General features: G+C 47.1%; 1 protein-coding gene and 1 long non-coding RNA gene across 2 annotated transcripts; one reads left to right on the plus strand and one right to left on the minus strand.

The window, feature by feature from the left end:
• The first annotated feature begins 9,677 nt into the window (after positions 1-9,677).
• LOC123048786 (uncharacterized) lies at positions 9,678-10,579 on the plus strand. Its single transcript, XR_006423375.1, has 2 exons — positions 9,678-9,882; positions 10,205-10,579. It is a non-coding gene; the product is annotated as an uncharacterized lncRNA (long non-coding RNA).
• A 322-nt stretch (positions 10,580-10,901) lies between these two features.
• LOC123048787 (uncharacterized) lies at positions 10,902-13,882 on the minus strand. The gene is made up of 4 exons (XM_044471821.1): positions 12,669-13,882; positions 11,854-12,009; positions 11,564-11,753; positions 10,902-11,283 (listed from the first exon to the last, which is right to left on the minus strand). Exons 1-4 carry the CDS (start codon positions 13,872-13,874, stop codon positions 11,240-11,242), a joined length of 1,596 nt encoding a protein of 531 aa, XP_044327756.1. The 5' UTR covers positions 13,875-13,882; the 3' UTR covers positions 10,902-11,239.
• Between the last annotated feature and the right edge of the window lie 6,030 nt (positions 13,883-19,912).

Raw genomic sequence — 19,912 nt, forward strand, 5'->3', positions numbered from 1 at the left:
ACTAATTCCGTCTACGGCCTTTTAATTGAAAACACGCCTGACCTGCACACACCAACTTAACTTACCGGTGTCTGGAATCACCCACGACACCCATCAAGCAAACTCTAAGTGGGGAGGCTACAACCTCGACGTAGCATGGGATCAAATTTATATACGCGCGCTCTAAGGGGTGCCCCCCTCTCGGTCCCAACCGGAAACACCCATGCCCCCGGACCAGGTGGCATGCCTACCGGATGCACCCGGTATCTTCCACCATGGCCTCTCTGTACGGTGTGTGCTTTGGTAAGGGGTTGACAACTTACTGAACCATACCCCGTCTGCGACAGGGACAAGTGGCAGTACAAACAATTGGGAAGTTACTGATCAAGACTCGACCTACGACCGACTCAGGTGGTCCAAGTATTCTCCGAATGATCAGCATAACCAACAATGTTACCATTAAGGAATAAATCACCACTCATCAAGCCTCACCATGCCATACCGGACATACTCGTCTCGACGAGGAACTAGGGACAAGCTCGTGTCTACCCAAGACCACGACTTTCCCGGCTTCCTTCCGGTATGCATGAGGAGCTCACGAGGATGATCCAAAACACTAGCGTATCCATTGCTGACCACAAAATATCTCCAAAAAGCACTCATGCCCGAGACTTTATCGTTACATAAAGTTAGCGCATACTCCAAGTCAAATGGTGTTGTAATCGTATCAGAACACCACAACGAAATATTATGCCAGAGTTCAGAAATGCTTGCCTTCAAGAGTATGCAAAGGATGCACTTTTTGAAAGCTTTCCCTCTCTCCCAAATCCTATTTTGAGAAATATTCAAATAACAATTATTTCAAACACAGTATAAAAGTTGTCTCAAATATTTTTGAAATAAATCTTAAAATAAACTAGACGAAATTTGAGAGAGGTAGGAAAAAGAATCAACTCATTTGGAGTTTTATTTTAAAAGTTATAGCCAGTCAAAGCTTGGTCAAATCTCTGTTTTTAAAATAAAACCAGAAAAGAAAACGTTTCGGGAGAAATGCGCTTTCACTGAGGAGACGTACTCAGGACGTCCGCGCCTTCACTTAATCAGAGGGGACGGACGCGCGGGTCACTGACAGTGGGTCCAGAGGGCCCACTGGTCAGGTTTGACCGTTCTTCCCTCCCTCCTCTCTCCCTCTGCCCGAATGGTGGCGGCCTCCGGCGATCGCCGTCGACGAACGGCGGCTCTTCGAGGGCACCTGAGGGCAGGGATGGACTCGCTAGGTCGGGGCGGTCCTCTCGGTGGTCGCTGGGTCGTCGGGGGTGGAAGAAATCGCCGGCGGCGAGCTCTGCGACGGAGGAGGCTACGGTGGTGAAGTGGTTTTTGGGCTCCGGTGGTCTCTGATCGAGGTTGGGTAGTTGGGCAGCTCTGCAAGGACAAGGGGAAGCTACTGGTGGCGTCGGTTGGGCGAGGGAGTGGCTGGCTGCGATGTATTTCACCGGAGCTCGGTGGCGGCCGAACCGGCCGGAGTTGGGGAAGATGGCCCTGACCGGTCAATCTACGGCTAGGGGAGAACCAGGGGGAAGGTATGAGGTCGCTTGAGGTCTTGCACGAGCTCGGGGGTCCCTTAAATAGGCGCTCGGGGTTGGGCCGCGGCGGCTGAGGATAAGATCGCCGGCGACAGCCGTGCTGTAGCTGCAGGGCGGCGTGGCGGTGACGAGCGCGTGCCGACGAGCTTCGGGATAAGACCGGGCTGTTCACGGGGCAGCTGGCACGCTGGGGTGGCTTGGGCGGCGCAGTCCATGTCAGAGGTTCACTGCCGACGCCGGCGTGCCGCCAAGAGCTCTGCCAGCGGCGCTGCGGGGCGCCAGAGGTGGCGTGGAGAGTGGGCGAGCTAGTGCACGATTCAGCGGGTGAGAAGGGGCCAGGGACGGGTCGCGTCAAGTGTGGCAGTGCGGCGCGGCGGCTCAGTGCGCGCGCGTGCAAAACGTGCGCTCTGGGCGCGCCCAGAGCACGCACGGAACCTGCTCGACGAAATGCCAGGGTGGTCTAGCGCGCGAGGGTGGAGCTGGCAATCAACAGGACTAGGCTAAAGATAGCTGGGAGTTCAGTGGACATGGTTGCTAGGTCATTGGATCAAGATCACAGTGCAAACTAGGAAACATGCCCAAAATTGACTGTGCACCCCAGGTGTTCAACAGAATGCCAAAAGCATCTAGGCAACTCTTGGAGTGGCCAAAATCTCCAGATTAGGGTCTCTTTAGGTGTGGATGATGAAGGCAAGATCATATGGGCAAAACCAGAAACTTGTTAGTGCAAGTTTTGCAAAACCACAGTTTTGGACAGAAAGAAAAAGGGTTTATAGCATGCACTTAAAAACCTCCAATGAGTCCACTCTCCTGGACTTAAGGGTTTGGAAGGAAGGGTTAAAAGCAGGAAAAAGGTCATGGGCATTGGAGCAAAATAAAATAGAGTTGTTGTACAAATCACCAAATTGGGCCAGAATGAAAAAGATGGTGATTCACTCAAATTTTTCAAAGAACATCACTGGGTTTTTGCATGAAGATGAATTGTATGCATCCACTGATATCTCCAAACACTTGGAAGAATTTTTAAAGAAATATTTAAATGGGTTGTAGTGCAAAAGTGCCCACTGGACCAGATTGGAAAAGTTGGTGTAGAGCTCAAAATCTCCAATGGCCAACAGATATTTTTGCATAAGAGTGATGTGGAAACACCACATGACATCCCCAAATTTTGGTGGAATATTTAAAGGCATTTGTCAAATGGTTGCAGTGCAAAACAGGCTCTAAATTTTTTGAAAGATCATTTTTTTAAAAGGATAAAGCTCTGAGAAACAATTATGCAAATAAATCCCCTGATAAAGAATTGTTTTTATAAAGAGGGCATATAAGTCTAACAATACCTTTTGAAAGTTATTTTTACTAGAGGTAAAAATCCAAAATAACAAAAGGGTAAATCTTGACAAATGGAAAAGTTTTATTTCCTGGCAAAATTTTAATAAATAAAAACAAGGTCAAAATTTTGCGGTGTCACAGAAGGGTAGCCCCCGACGCCCTCACGGAAGGTCAGGTGGCGCCCACAGGCGTCACCGTGCCGGTGTCGGACACGCCGACAGGGGTTTCCCCCGATCCCAACCCGCACCTCGGGAGCTCCGGATCCAGCCACCAGACCAACCACTACCCTGCGCCAACGCGGACATGAGGCCCCCACGCCGTCTCACCACGTCACCGCTGAAAGGACATGCGGTGCCCCCATGTGTGGTTTTGGTAATTGATGACATTCTCTATGGACTAATGGTTGCATTGAGTTATATTTGAAGTATTTGTCCATAGGCATTTCTTGAAGTCCATGTGTTGGTTTCAAGGAGTTTATGTGTTGACCAAGGTGCTATTAAGGAATTATCCAAAGATTGGTCATGTGAGTGTTGTGCTTATTGCAAGCATGTCTTGAAGAAGAAGATTGTGTGATCATTCATGTTTACCTTCAAGACATCATCCAAACGAAGAGTTGGAAAGATTCAAGGTTTATCAAGACTAAGTCAAGAGTGAATCAAGTTGATCAACTCACAAAGCATAAAAGATGTACCGAGAGGGATCAAGTGATCCCATGGTATGGTAAGCATTGTCCATTGCACTTTGTGTACTAACCCATGGTCTATGTGAGAGTTTTATGTGGGGTTAGGTACGTGTCCATGGGCTTGCGTCAAGAGGAAGATATCATACAACCCATGGAAAGGATGACATCAAATGGTGATCGTAATCAAGGTTGTGTTGTGCAAGTTCAAGTGGAGCATCACGAAGAAATCATGCTTGTAGCTTGCCGTCCATTGTGGTGACAATGGACTTGTGAAGGTGTACCGAAGAGTGACTCACCCATAGTGGAGTATGGGGGAGCAATCAACTAGCCTTCATCGAGCCAACGCAATCACTTGTGAAGGTGTACCGAAGAGTGACTCACCCATAGTGGAGCACGGGGGAGCAATCATCTAGTCTTCATCGAGCCAACGCAATCAAGAAAGGTGGTCCAACTTGAGGGAGTCAAGATTGTCATCATCTAGCTCAAGTGGACCATGTGCAAGGCAAAGGTTTTCCCTTGATAGGTTTTATATTTTACCGGTCTCATGGTGGTAGTTGGGAGACCGGGTTATATGATCGTTTGCCGTACTATCAAGGGGGGCTCTCAAGTTGGTAGCTTGGTCGTATCGTTAGTAGAGAGCTCAAACCATTGCATCCTTGCATCATGTTTCTTGGTTCTTGTTTGGTTCTCTTTGTGAGTCATAGAGCTTATGGTCATCTTGATGACAAGCTTGAGTTCATCGAAAACGGAGTTCGCATGCGTCTTCTATGATGTTTTCGGTGTTGGAGGTTTCACCGGTCTTTTCCGAGGAAGAGTTCTCACCATTTTCTTTTGGGACTTTTCTCATTTTCTTCTTATTGGTATTTCTATCAAGATTGTGTTAGCCCTTGTCGCTAGCTTTCCAACAAACTTGGTTTCGTCGAATTCGGAGTCCGTTTGCAGAAGTTGTGTCAGATTTGGTGTCCTTAAAAGGGGCTGCTGCGGATGTAATTTTTTAGTACCGCCCTTGGGAGCGGTACTACCGCTTGGAGCGGTACTACCGCGACTACTTCCGTGGCTACTTCCGCTCCAGACCAAAAACTCGTCACTAGTCCAGCGGTGGTAGGCACGGATGTAATTTTTTAGTACCGCTCGCAAGTAGTAGTACCGCTACCCTTAGCAGTAGTACCGCTACCCCTAGCGGTAGTACCGTGAGGTCAAGCGGTACTACTGCTCCGACGGTTCTTCTGGCCTTTTTGCCTCCTCGCTGTTGTGTTTCAAAGGCCTACTACCGCCCTAGCGGTAGTACCGCTCCTTGGAGCGGTAGTACCGCTCGGTGCGGGTTGTGAGCATAACCGTTGGATTTTTTTCCCACCTATAAAAGGGGGTCTTCTTCCCCAATGAACCCTATCTTTTTGAGCTCGTGTTCTTCCCCATTGTTGACCTTATTCAAGCTTGCTAACTCTCAATCCCTCAATGGATTCTTGCTAGTTTTTGAGGGAAAAGAGAGAGGAGATCTAGATCCACATTTCCACCAATCACTTTCTCCTCTATGTGAGGGGAACCCCTTGGATCTAGTTCTTGGAGTTCTTGGTGTTCTCCTTCTTGTTCTTCCTCTCATTTTCCTCCCTAGCATTAGTTGCTTCGGTGGGATTTGAGAGAGAAGGACTTGGGCACTCTGTGTGCCCTTGCCATTGCATTTGGTGCATCGGTTTGAGTTCTCCACGGTGATACGTGGAAGTTACAAGTTGAGAAGCTTATTACTCTTGGGTGCTTGGTACCCTTGAGCTTGTTCCTCTTGGGTGCTTGGGCGCCCTAGACGGTTGGTGGTGTTCGGAGCTCAATCATTGTGGTGTAAAGCTCCGGGCAAGCGCCGGGGTCTCCAATTAGGTTGTGGAGATCGCCCCGAGCAATTTGACGGGTACCGGCGACCGCCCCCAAGGGTTGCCGAAGTGTACGGGTTCGTTGATCGCCCCCAAGGGTTGCCATTTCTACGGGTTCGGTGACCGCCCTCAAGGGTCCCTTAGTGGAATCACGGCATCTTGCATTGTGTGAGGGCATGAGGAGATTACGGTGGCCCTAGTGGCTTCTTGGGGAGCATTGTGCCTCCACACCTCTCCAAACGGAGATTAGCATCCGCAAGGGTGTGAACTTCGGGATACATCGTCGTCTCCGCGTGCCTCGGTTATCTCTTACCCGAGCTCTTTACTTATGCACTTTACTTTGTGATAGCCATATTGTTTCTTGTCATATATCTTGCTATCACCTAGTAGTTTATCTTGCTTAGTATAAGTTGTTGGTGCACATAGGTGAGCCTAGTTGTTGTAGGTTTTGTGCTTGACAAATTAACCGCTAGGTTTATTCCGCATTTGTTCAAGCCTAAACCGTAATTATTTTAAAGCGCCTATTCACCCCCCTCTAGGCGACATCCACGATCTTTCAACCGCGAAGTGAGGACAGCGCGGCGAAGAATCAGAGCCGGGACTAGGGCATCGGCATCGTCGGCACGCGGGAGGGCCCCACCTCCACCGTCCGCGATGGTAGCCGTCCGGACGCAATAGCAGGAGCACACCAGGCCCGTGGGCCCACAGGCCCGGCCGAGCCCTCGTGGGCCCGTAAAGCTCCCGCCTTCGCGCTGCTGCCGGCACGCCGTCGACGCCGACGCCCCACATCCGAGCCGCTCCTCCTCCCCACCGCGCCGCAGACAACGAGGCCACGCCGGGGAGTCGGCCCGCTAGGACCCAGATGGGGCCCGCCGGGCCCAGATCTGGGCCGGGGTCACGACGACGGCCACCCAGCACCACCACGCCGCCCTGCCGCCAAGGAGCGACGCCGACACCACGCCTGCTGCCGGCCGCCGCCGCAGGGCAGCCGGACCGCAGCCACGCCGAGCTGCACCGCCGCCGCCTCCCTGCCCCGGGAAGGGAGCACGCGCGCGGGGGAAAGGGAAGGCCCGCCGCCGCCGGAACCACCCGGGCCAGCGCTGGGGGCGACCGCCGGCGGCGGCGAGAGGAAAAGGGGGAGGAGGGGGCCCGCGGAAGAGGGGCACGAGCTCCGCCCCGGCCACCTCCCGGGGAGGCGGCGCGAGGCGGTTCCCCCTCCCCACCTCCTGCCGCCGCCGGCCCTCCCGCCGCCGCCGGCCGCCGGCCCCGCGCCCCACCTCCGCCCCCGTACAACACCAGGTTGCGGCGACGCTTGCGCTCCAACCTGTCCATGAAGCGTTGGACATGGCGTTGTTGCTACATTAGTAGAAAAAGGGGCTTTTGTCCCGGTTGGTAAGGCCCTTTAGTCCCGGTTTTTGAACCGGGACTAAAGGGTCGTTACTAATGCCTCTCCCCTTTAGTCCCGGTTCTTACACGAACCGGGACTAAAGGTCGCGGCCACGTGGAGCTCCACCTTTAGTCCCGGTTGGTAACACCAACCGGGACTAAAGGAAATTGTATGATTTTTTTTTTGAAATTTTTTTTGAAATTTTTTTTGATTTTCAAATTTCTGAATTATTTTAACCTCTAATCTCTAATCAACACCCCTCATCACTGCTTAATTTATCCTCTAATCTCTAATCACCCCTCATCATTCCAAATCATCTAACTTCCCGAACAGTCACCCATCCTCCCACTCCCCCAGCCTGAGCACGCTTAACTTCTGGGTTTTATTCTCCCTCGTTTCCAAGTTTGCACTTGTTGTTTTCTTGACAATAGTAAGATGTCAATCCTATTAACCCTCAGAAATTTTGCTTGAGCATGAAGTGACACATTTCACTATTTGAGTTTGAAACTATTGTTTTAAAAAACAATAATTATTTAGTAACACTAATATTCTAGAATAATTAGTTTGACCACAGTTTGACCACAGTTTGACCAGATTTGACCAAAATTCAAAATAACTGAAATAATTATTTAGTAACACTAATATTCTAGAATAATTAGTTTGACCATTGTTCGACCATATTTTGACCATAGTTTGAATTTTTTTTGATTTTTTCCACTCTAGATCTTAAAAGCCCCGTAACTTTTTTCCTGTTAGGTTTTTGAGGATTTTGAGGATGTAACTTTTCGAGTAGATGATTTTTCATATAAAAAACTTTTTCAGCCGAGTTCGTATGCAAAAGTTATGCCCATTTTACAAATTCCAGAGAGATTTTGCAAATAAAGTCGAAATTCATATTTGTTAACTTTCCCAACAACTAGACCACATATCACATGGGAAACTTATTTTATTTTATTTTTGTTGACATTTCCATCATTTTCTTTTGTTTTTTCTAAAACTGAAAAGGCGGTCCACCGGGGGGGGGGGGTCGAGTTTGAAAATGGGACCTTTAGTACCGGTTCGTGCCATGAACCGGTACTAATGCCTCAAATCCCATTATTACCGGTTGGTGCCACCAACCGGGACTAATGGGCATCGCACCCTTTAGTCCCGGTTCGTGGCACCAACTGGGACTAAAGGGCCCAGGTGAACCGGGACTAATGCCTTAGCCGCACGAACCGGGACGAATGCTCACGTCACGAACCGGGACTAATGTGAATACTGCCCTGTGACCAAAGCCCTCTTTTCTACTAGTGCTAGTAGGATACAACGGTCTCCACGAAGCACTGAGCATGCTCTCAAAGCTGCGCTGGTTCCATTTTTTTTTTGAAAAGGAGGACCACCCCCGGCCTCTGCATCTCGACGATGCATGCAGCCACTTTATTAATTATTCACAAAGACCTTACAAAGTAGTACATGAGTAAGTCTGAAGTCACATCTTGGCAACATCTGTCGTTACTTCTATCCACTTGATGAAGGGGTGCCGATAGTCCGAGCCTAATACCAAACATACCTCGCACCTAAGCCTAACATCTATAACCGGAGGCCCCAACCAAGCCATATACCTGGTCTGGGGCACACACCAGTCCGGCACACTCTCAGAGGCCACCGCCGCCGTCTTCCACCGATCCATCTTCAGAGCAGATACCGACGCCACGACCTTGCCAGGTCTGCCATCGACGCCTCCACGACGCCAGACAGCGCCATCCTCCTGCGCGAGTCCGTCTACACACGCCAAACGCCGAGACTGCACTGCGCCACGCTGCCGAGATCCATAGTCGTCGATGCGTAAGATGAAACACCGCTCCACCAAAGATGTTGTCCGCTGGTCCCTCGAGCCCATGCACACCTCCAAGACTGACGCCCCAAGGGGGAAACGACGCAAGAGCGCCGCCGTAATCCGATCTACCGATCTAGGGTTTTCCCCGGAGGTAACAGATAGAGGTCTAGAACTTCTCCACGGCGATGTCTTCAAGAAGAGAACGACACAGAAGAGCGCCGCCATCGCCGGCTTTGTCATCTAGCCGAGCGCAAAGTTTTCACCCAGATCTGTTCAAAGAACCTCCATCAAGTCTGGTGTACGGATCACCGCCATCTCCACCGGGGACTAGAAGTAGGCTCCAGGGTGCCGCCGCCGCCTGACTGGAAGTAGGCTCCGGGGACTGGAAATCGACTGACTTATACTTACGCCAACCATATTTCTAAAGCAGAAAGTGATTTGATTTGATTGAGTCAATGCAAAAGATTTGATTTGTTCTGATTGCCCGTATCCGACACACACACACACACACACACACACACACACACATATATATATATATATATATATAGCTAAAATTATTTGATTGAGTTAATGTAATTATTTTATACCCACCAACGAGGGTGCTACAAAGGATTTAGTTTGATTTGATCGAGTTAATGCAAGATGTGTGGGAGGGGATGCTGCAAAGGAAATTAATATTTCATAAACTTATTTGGGACTATATCATAATTTTGACACCTAAGTAAAAAATCTAATGTGGCATCCTATTAATAAGCAAAGAGAGAGTTATCCTGTCTTAATATAGATATAGCTCTTCACACAAAAATCAAAGCAACTCATATTTTCTCTCTCACGAAAAACACTAAATGATAAATATTTTAGAGTACAACAAGATACAATCCATTGATGAGATATATATAAACACACATTTAATGCATATGATATTTATAACTTAAAGATAGGAGTGCTTTAAGTAATCGTGTGCTTATCTTATCCTACGGATGTGTGATGTCTATTTATTATTGTCATTATAATGACTAAGTCTACCTTGTGCGCTGTGTCCTGGTATATAAATAGCCCAGGGCCTGACTCGATTGAGCACATCAGTTGTGTTCATCATCCATCTAAGTATCTCATATAAGTTAGGGATCAAAACATGGCGTTCAGCAGACTCAACGGCCAGATGGAAGCCAAGGCAGCCGCGGTTTTGTTCATTGTGCTCCTTGGATGCTCCATGCTCATGTTGGTCTCCTCAACTGGTAATATATATGCTCCATCTGTTTTCAACGTACACTACAAAAGTTAGGATGAGATTGTGACCAACAATTGCTTTATACCCATATATATTTACTGTTACTAGGTTTGTACTACAAATAATTTTCTTGTGAGTATGCTTTCATATCATAAAAGTTACCTAATTGTTGAATACAAACTAAAAAACATTTGCATTTTAAAATGGAGGGATTGCTATTTTCTCATGCATGTCGTATGTATGTGCCTGTTTTTTGCTTGTTATATTGTTTTTGGCGCAAGCCGTCTGATGTATGTGCATGCACGCAATGCATTCTCTGTCCCATGCAGATGGTGAGATCGGCAGATCAGGTTGTCCTCGTCTTTCGGATGGCGATGCCATAGGCAAAGACGACACCCCGTTCCCAAAAATGTGCATAGGGAGGAGACACGGCCCTGAGAACGTCGAATTCTGTTGTGCAACATTGCCAGGACTACCTTGCTGGCGAACGCAGGAAGAGTGCCTCCACGTTTGCCCATAGGTCTCATCGTTGTGATTAATCAACGTAGTGGGCCAATCTTTGATGTTTCTGTCCATCGAAAAAATTAGAATGAAGGGAAATGAATAATATTTTTTTCATGGGGAGGAAACAAATAGTCATGCATGGATATGTATACAGAGATGGACCGGCTCTGCATCTGGGAAATTAATAATTTGTAAACTTATCTACAATTCCAGCATTACGCCTTTTATTCGCACAGGGCATCAAATATGTCGTTGCCGCCCGTCTATGGTTGCTCGGTTTTGCCCCGTGTGGTGCGTGATGATCCATTGCTGTTGCTCACAAAGTCGTTCGCTTCCACCCTCCCGTGGCCGGTTGCAGTTAAGACTAAGCATATTTGCATTTATTTGAGCCAATTATGATATATATGGTGGCAAGCAATCCTAAAATCAAACTGATTAGTGTGTTTCATTCGTATCTCATGACATTCCCAGCACCGAAATCTGAATAGTTAGACAACTATGTAAACCTTCATCGCCGGAATTTGCACGACATCAGAATTTGCACGGTACTAAAGCCGCGTATAACTCACCACAGGATCAATGCTTACTGGAGCATAGCACAACGCATGACAGACTCAGATGCACCACTCTCAAGTCTGAAGCATTCAAACGACGAGCATTCATATCCGTTCCAGGAACAAAGCAAAGTTGTACTAGAGGCTAGACCTACTACTAGATGAACTTCTCAGCTTATCCCACCGGCAACAACATTCCAACGATCCAATTATCACCAACGACATCCATGTTACCAAAAAAGAGGCAATCAAGAAACCCAGCGCAGCTTTGAGAGCACGATCAGTTGCTCATGATGATGTTGGATATTACATCCCCCAGAACTCCTTCATCTGCTTCTGGTTGCGGATATCTGGTAGAAATATCAGGGAGTTCTAAGTGTGTAGTCTAGGACCATGTACAGGAGGAACATAGTTAAGTTAGCAAAACATTCTTCCAATTTAACAGAATGGTGACAAGATATTAAGCTGATTATATATGCACATAAAAGCATGTGGCTTTTCAGGGAAAGCGGAACAAGACAGTATGCAGTGGACATCCGTCAGCAAATAGCACAGGAACACACAAGCAAGTAAAAGTACTGATAATGAAAATAAATACAAAATGCTATCTGAAGAGAAGGTATGACTCACAAGCACTCCCGCTGTGGCGGACATAAATTTTCTTGACTGGTATACCATTTGCCATAAACAAATGTGCCAGCTTATGGACTCTCCCATCATCCTTTGAGCATGTGATCTTCACCATTCGAAGATCTTTGCAAGTAAATGATCTTCCCTGTAGTTTGATACCTGTTTCTGATGCCTCCCTGGCATTGAAGTTCTTTTGCAGATAAAAAAGTTGTTGTTAAGCATGTGCTAAAATACTCAAAACTAAAAGATAATCAAGTAAGCATAAGCCCCAAATATATAATTACACATACAATTTTAAGTTGGAGAAAGAGCTTCTGTATATTAGGTGAGTGCTGCAGCAAGAAAATTAATGCATCAAAGTCTGCAGTCATACACCATTCGCCAAGAGACAGGGTCTTCAGGTTGCCAAAATTTGGACATGTATTCAGTTCCCTACTCAGAACAACCTACACATTGCACATAAAATGAGTATTCAGCAATTAAACATAGTAATTTGAATCAATTTTATATTTTATATATTGAATACGAGAGGTTTGTTTAATATGCAGAGAAGAAAACAAACATACCAACCACGAGAAAGAAATTAAGACATATAGTGATGTGTTACCATGATTAGTACCTATTGGTAAAATATGATTCCTCATTCTTTTCTATAATGTGAAGGGACATTGCCGTTATACTGGTACGCAGACTCAAAATAGTTAATTACACAACGATTTGAACAGTAATCATTTAAGAAGATACACTACTTCAAGAATGTAAAAAATAACAAACAATAATCTGAAATAATATATAATGTTCTCTTGAAGCTTCATACATCCATATCTCATTGATTTCACCTACAACATTTGATGATGAAATGAGCTAGTACTAATTTCTTGATCTGAACTCTTCTCCAAGTCAACTGTGCCTTTCTAACCAGGTGTTGCTACTTATGTAAGAAATGTGCTCATTGTACATGTGTATTATGTTGGGAGCAACATAAATTTCTTTTGCAAACATCAGAAAAAAGTTGTTAAGAAAAAAAACAATTATGGCTATATCAAGGAAATTTTCATATATACTCGAAGATAGAGAAAATAGTAAAAGGTGGTGACAGCTATACCTCTCCAGCATCAGTCAACAACTCCAAAGTTCTAGCACTTGAAAGACTCTGAAGAATATGACGGCCACCTAAAATCTTCCCATCATTGCATTCTCTATATCCACCATAGATACTGTCTTTACTGGAAATCAGGCCTTTACCTTTGTAGCCATACTTTGCATCATTTGCAATCTCACTGTATGCATAGGTATTGTCATCGCTGTCGATATCACCACCATAATCATAATTATCCTTGTAACGATTATGCATGTAAATTCCTTCAGCAAAACCATGTCCATATCCAAACCTTATAAAATCATCATATCCAACATTATTACTCAAGGAAGACTCATCATGAATCTTTGAGCTCTCTGTCCAATCATTATCGCCGCTATCATCCCTGTCGTCATCAGTAGTTCCATCACAATAATCTTCATCGCTGATGTATTCATTGTCATCACCCAAGAAAGAGTCATCAAGTATGATAGTAGCTGTGACAAGTGATCCCAAATTCTTGAATGATGGGACTCGGACGTAAGGTGTGATGAGGTGCAGAAGTAGGAGGTTCGGAGCAGCAATGGAGAAGGCGCAACTGATCTCGCATTCGAGCATGATTAAAGTCTTCAAAGAGGCGGACACAATCCTAGGGCCCGCCACCAAGCAATCCTTCAGACCTAGTACTTCCAAAGACGTGCAACTAGAAGAAAGCTGCCTGAGGATCCTGTAGTCGAGCATGGCATACGACAACTTCAAGACCTTGAGGTGGCAAGAGATGAACGACACGCGGTCCAACGACGCGATCTCCGAGCAACGCCCGGTGAGATGGATAACCCGCGCGTTGCGCTTGATGGCGGCCCTCATCCACGCGCTGGCGTCGTCATCGGTGAAGCCCGCTTCGTCGTCGCTCGACCGCAGGCGGAGCATGACCACGGGCGCTGACGCGTCACGTAGGAGGAAGAGCCGGTGCACGAAGTAGCGGAACTTCTCAGGGGGGTCGCCGTAGCGGCCAGTGGAGGGGCGCACGCGGAGATCGACGCAGGGCGCGGACGCCCAGAGGTGGCGCCACCGCCGCGCGAGCACGCAGGTGCGGACCACCTCCCACGCCTTCAAGAATGACATGATGTGGTGCAGGAGCTCGTCCGGGAGGGCGCTGAGGCGGTCGCGCTTGGCGGCAGCCCGGCCGGCGCTGCGGCGGTGGCCTGGGCGCTGGGTGGTGCTCCGGTGCATTTCGTCGAGCCGAAGATCTGCATGCAGGTTTAGCAACACCACGGGGCTCAGCCTTGTCAGTCAGGATTTTGAAATCTCCGGGGGAAAGAAATGATGGAACGGAACATAACATACCAAGAGAGACTGCTTGAGATGGCCTAAACTGAATCCCGCCGAGAGACACTCACGTATACAAGAGCTAGCAGAAGCACTTGATCGGTTCCTGTACAAGCATGCACTAGTACATGAGCCTGACTTGTAGTACAAAGTTGAACGTTTTTAAAACCTTCATCAAAGGATATGGAGCGCATTGCCGTTTGTTAAGGAAACTGACACAAACAAACTGCGGAGTGGAATGTGGAATGTCACAAATTCTCCTCATCCACTATCCAAAATTGTAATAAAATGATTGTACATAGCGGCGGCAGCGTTGCCGGAAAGGAAAGCAGGGGAGAGAGGCCACCTTGCAGCTTGGGCGCGGATGGCGTGGGCTCATCCACGTCGTAGATGTGCCGGAGGAGGGCAAGGTGAACGTCACACGGTGCCTCCAAGGCACCTATGCCGGCAGGGCCCGGCCCCGCCGTGGAGCTCACCGTCGCGACGACGGTCAGTTGCCGCTCGGAGATGTGGGGCGCGATGTCCGGTGGCAGCCTTGAGTCGGAGTAGCTAGGGAAGGGAAGGGATGCGCTTGGCACCGGATCTGGAGCGCCGCCGTGAAGCAACAGGGGAGATGGTCAGATGGGACTATCACGGGAGCAAATCCTGAAATAAGAACTGTGGGCGCCCCTGCGCTCTCTTAGAGCTTAGGCACTCTCAGCCATCGGATCGATTTCTTGATGCGTTTTCGACCATTCGATCTCGCTCCCGGAAGTTGTTGGCCATCGGATCAAACCGAGCGTGCCACCGCCTGTTATTTCTATGCCCCGGAGAGGGCATTTTCGTCATTTCACGTCTTAGGTTAAGTTCCGATTCGCTGCCTCCTCCCCAATTAGTGCTAGGACTATTACGGGAGCAAATTAACTAGAAACGAGGGTCCTTTGTGCACACAAGCGCGCATTTCTACATAGACACGTTGAATCTCTGCCATCCATTCTCAATCCAGTGGTACGGCTTCGAGTTTTCTATTTTTGCGACTAATGGCCAGATTCTATATTAGTCGCCCGACCAATATGGCGACTTTTGACTGAGAATGTCATTTTAGCATACTAGTCATTCGGCCTTCGGCCTGCATAATTTTGAACTTCATATTCAACCCTTCGAATAATGTGGGACGTTGGTTTGGGGCATGCGTCATCCGTCAACTGCTCGAGCGGAGGGAAGTTTCGGCTCGGTCTCTTCCTCACGCATGCAGCCCGATCAATGTCGTTGCCGCCCGTGCAGTTGTCGCATCCGCCCCTAACAATGTTGCAACCACGTATCCACCTGGAAGAGTGCCAACTAATGGTCATCGTCGCGTTTCCCACCCGCCCCAATTCCAGCCGGAAAGCGCCCATTCGTGGGTATATATACCCATTACCTTTGCCATTAACACCACATTTAACCTCCCTTCCTCGTCTCCATTGCCAACACACTCACCTCATCACCCCCCCTTCACCGGCCGCCACCCTGCCCCCTCTCTTCCCCTCTCTGTCACTGCTGCCCACTCAATCTCATCGACCATGCCGGTGCGGCCACGTCCTCCCCGGCAAGACCTAAGAGGTCCGCACTGAGAGGGGGTTTTGGGAGAAGATGTGGGACTACTTCAAGTGGATCTAGGATGATGCGCACCGTAAGGCTGAATCAGTCGTCGTCCGCGCCCGCCTACCCACCGCCCTTGAGTATTTTGACTGAATGTTGGTGGCAGCCTAGGCAGAAATGGGCGTCACGCTCAGGGCTTTCAAATTAAGTTCCGAATTAGTAGATGCTGCCAAAGGGAGTGGGGTTGCCATACACAAAAAGGAAGCGACTCATATATGACAACTCTTCTAGAGTTGCTCTTACATCCCGCCAGCACAACCCATAAAACCGCCCCAACTCTGCACCATGTTTTGTGGTTTGGTCAAGCCAAGCCTACTTTGTGAGACCACAAGCGGTGGGGCGGAGATGAATAAAGGGTGGCAAAGAAGAGCCGTCAGGCGACAACCAAACAAAGATTTGCCATGGGGCAAGGTTTTGCCAATTAGGTGGACTAGGACACGAGTCTGAGTAGAGGATATTCCCATCTGATTTACGTAGTTGGAATACTGGCCATCACACATATCATCTTGACAAGTGGACCCAACTGGTTAAAATCAGGGCAAACCGGCAAAGTGTTAAATTGGGTTAAACGTGACACAACACAACAATTTTGGGGTACAATGTGGCCAGAAATTAAATGGGGCAAATACTATCACAAATACACAAACAGTGCGTAAAAAGTGAAATTCACCATCTTATTAACAGTGTCCTTTTTCAACAATAAAAAAGTGGTGTATTTTTCAGGTGTTAGTATTTGTTATTCTGAGAGAAAATACCTCGCTGCTCATACTTGTAGGCGCACATGATTGCAGAGCATGACGCTTACTTCAATATTCAACCTGTTGTATATGAAGTGTATTTTCCTTTTTACTACATGTGAAACGCATTTCAAATTTTCAATTTTGTATTGATTTCAATATACAACTGTACTAAACTTCTAAAGATAAAAAAAAAACTTGACAAATGAACCCTACAGTCATACTGTCCCAGTGAAATAACAAAGCATATCTAAGCTGCACCACAATTCAGGCACGGCGCATCCATAATTTATTTTCTGTTCTGGTTAAAAGGCAAGGTTTACTACAGACCACACATATGAATTAGTTTATAGTATAGGAAGAACATCCCAACGATTTGTAGCCCATGCTACTAAAAAGGACGTCAAAAGATCCGGTGAAGCTTTGAAAGCATCATCAGTACTACATGGAGATCAAGGGTTCTTACTGCACCTTGCTAACTACATAATGGATGGTCGATCGCCGACAGGATTTAATATCTAGAAGACCCCTCGTAAACTTCTGGATGTTACATCCAGTCGTCCCCACATTCATCCAGTTCTTGCTTGGCGAGGTCCCTCATAAACTTCTGGCCACGGAGATCTGGTAGAAATATCAAAAAGTAGATGACTGTAGATTAGGACCATGTATGAAAGAACATCTTTTAATTAACAGAATACACTTCTCATGTAACAGAATACCGATGATACACTAAGCAGATTATATGCCCATTTATACGTATTTAGCTTTTCAGGAACAAGGCAATGTGCTCTTTACATCTCAGTAAATAGCATATGAACACATAAAGCAGTAAGGAAATACTGATATTGCAAGTAAATACGAAATGGTGTGTGAAGAAAAGGGCCAATAGCTTCTGTGCGACGTTTTTGAGGTGAATTGGCAAGAGTGCGACGTTGTTCGAGCGAATGGCTGCGGTGCGACACATTTGAGCGTGTAAATAGCCCATGGCCACATGGGGTGTTAAATGTGGTTAAATTGGTCGTCAACCAAGCCCGCCCGTTTATGTTAGGACATGTGGGTCCAACTTAATTGTTCATCAAAACAGCTGACCGTGCCCTGCCGCCCGACCGTGCCGGGCCCGCCACTCTGCCCCCCTTCTTCTCCGGTGGCGGCGGATCTTGCGTTCTCGGTGGCGGCGGCGGAGCCCTCGTTCTCAACAGCGGCGGAGCCTTCGTCCTCAGAAAATGGTGATTGAATTCAAACCCTAGTCGCCCTCCCGTTCCTCTCTCGGGCCCGTAGATCTCAGCTCATTTCCTCTGTTTTCGCTTGCGGAATCAATAGGTTGTGAGGTGAGCCCGTGGGCATACTGAGATGGAGCCGCCAGATTCAACTTCGAATAGGTAATGCGCCTCTCTCCGATCCAATTTTGCATGCAATTAGGGGGGGCTCACACTGCCCGCCACTGACAGAGGGGATGCTGCCGCTCGGACTTTCGAATTGACAGTCAATTTCTTTCCATCAAAGGCAAAATTAGTTGATGGTAGCATACAGAACATTGAGAGAGACACAATTGTTAAATGGGAGGTTGAGTTTACAGAGATTGATCGACAAGTTCTACAGAACATGGGAGAGACGGCAGTGAAGAAATGGGTGGAAAAAATTGGGGAGAATATTGTTTGGGGTCCAGAGCAAGAAGTATCACTGTTGCGGTTTGATGATTGGAAAGGAGAGTATGTGAGAATAGAAGATGGTGAACAGATTGTTGAAGAAATCGATCGGCAAAACGGCTGGACAAGCAAACAGGCTAATTTTTTTGCTGAGCTCGTTGATCTGAACATTTTTTCGAAGGTTGGATATGTGCCATCACAATTGGCTGCGCAGATGGTAGATGATGATTGGGCTACACAGAGGCCATTGATTCCCATGTGTACTGAACTTACAGTAATAGCCGAAGAGGGACAGGTGACTGGAACTGAAACTGAAACTGCACCAACTGTTGATTGAAATGTAGTTGAATTAGATGAGCCTACTGATTTGGTCATTGCACCAATGCCTGACATTGAGATGGCCAAACTTTTTGGCATTCCAGTCGATGACAGATATAAGCAGGAGAGGGGCGAATCTAGTTTGCCTGCTACTGCTGATGAAGAAGTACATGGACAGTTGATGGAACAAGCTGCAGATGAAGTAGATGATGCACATGATGATGAGCTGGTGCATGTGTATGACAAAGAAAACCCTGTCATTGAAGTAGGCAAGTTGTTCCCAAGCATGAAGGAGTTTAGGATGTGGTTCAAGACTTATGCAGTGAAACATGAGTTTGATGCCAAGACTGTTTGGACTGATAGAAAGAAGTTTTATGCGAGGTGCAGAGGATTTGATGGTAGTCTGAAGCCTTGCAAGTGGTACATATCTGCTAGACTGCAACCTGATGGAAGTACTGTCAGGGTTAACCAAATCCCCAATCAACATACTTGTATTACAAGTTCACAGAGAGTATCAACCATGACATCACAACTTTGGGTTGCAGAAAAGATCACCCCAATTTTAGCGAAAACACCAAACACTACTGCCAAGAAACTCAAAGTAGACTTGGAAAAGATGTACCCCATTAAACTGAAATATACCACAGTGTGGAAGGTAAAACAAAGGGAAATGAAAAATTTATATGGTGATTGGGCAAATACATTTATGATGCTTTACAACTTCAAAGCAGAGGTGGAAAAGAGGTCACCTGGCAGTGTTGTGGAGATAGATACAGAGGTATCAGCCGAAGGTGAAGTCAAGTTATCCAAGTTTTTTATGGCTTTGAAGCCTTGCATCGATGGGTTCAAAGCAGGGTGCCGTCCATATTTGAGCATAGACTCATCATTTTTGACAGGCAAGTGGAATGGTCAGTTGGCAGCATGCAATGCTCTAGATGGACACAACTGGATGTTTCCTATTGCTGTTGGCTTGTTTCAGTCAGAAACAGAGGCTTCATGGACATGGTTCATGATCCAGTTGAAAAGATGCCTAGGGCCAGTGTCACCTTTGGCTATACACATAGATGCATGTAAGGGGCTTGAAAATTCAGTGAAAAATGTTTTCCCACATGCTGAGCAGAGGGAGTGCTTCGGTCATTTGTGGATGAATTTGATCAAAAAAATTAGAGGAGAAGAATTTGGGCGCATGTGGCCAGCAGCAAGGTCTTACACTAGACAGACACACAAATATCATCTTGATAAGATAATGGCAGCATGTGATGAGTTTGGTCCATGGCTGAACACCTACCATTCTTTGTTATGGTACAGGTCAGCATTCAACACTACCATCAAGTGTGACCACATCAACAACAATTTGGCGGAGAGTTTCAACAACAAGGTGGAGTTAAAAGATTTGCCTGTGCATGACATGGTTGACCAAATCAGGATCATGCTCATGCGGTTGTGGGAATTGAGAAGAAGGATAGGTGGTTGTCTGCAAGGTGATAGGCTTCCAGCAGTGGTACAACAGGTGGTCAATAGTAGCAGATGTCTTTCACATTTGTTTGTTGAAAAATCTTCACCTTGGGGTGCTGAAGTTAGAGATAACAAAACTGGAAGGAGACATGTTGTTAACACTGAA

Source organism: Triticum aestivum, chromosome 2D (assembly GCF_018294505.1).
Source record: "Triticum aestivum cultivar Chinese Spring chromosome 2D, IWGSC CS RefSeq v2.1, whole genome shotgun sequence".
NCBI classification, from domain to species: domain Eukaryota; kingdom Viridiplantae; phylum Streptophyta; class Magnoliopsida; order Poales; family Poaceae; genus Triticum; species Triticum aestivum.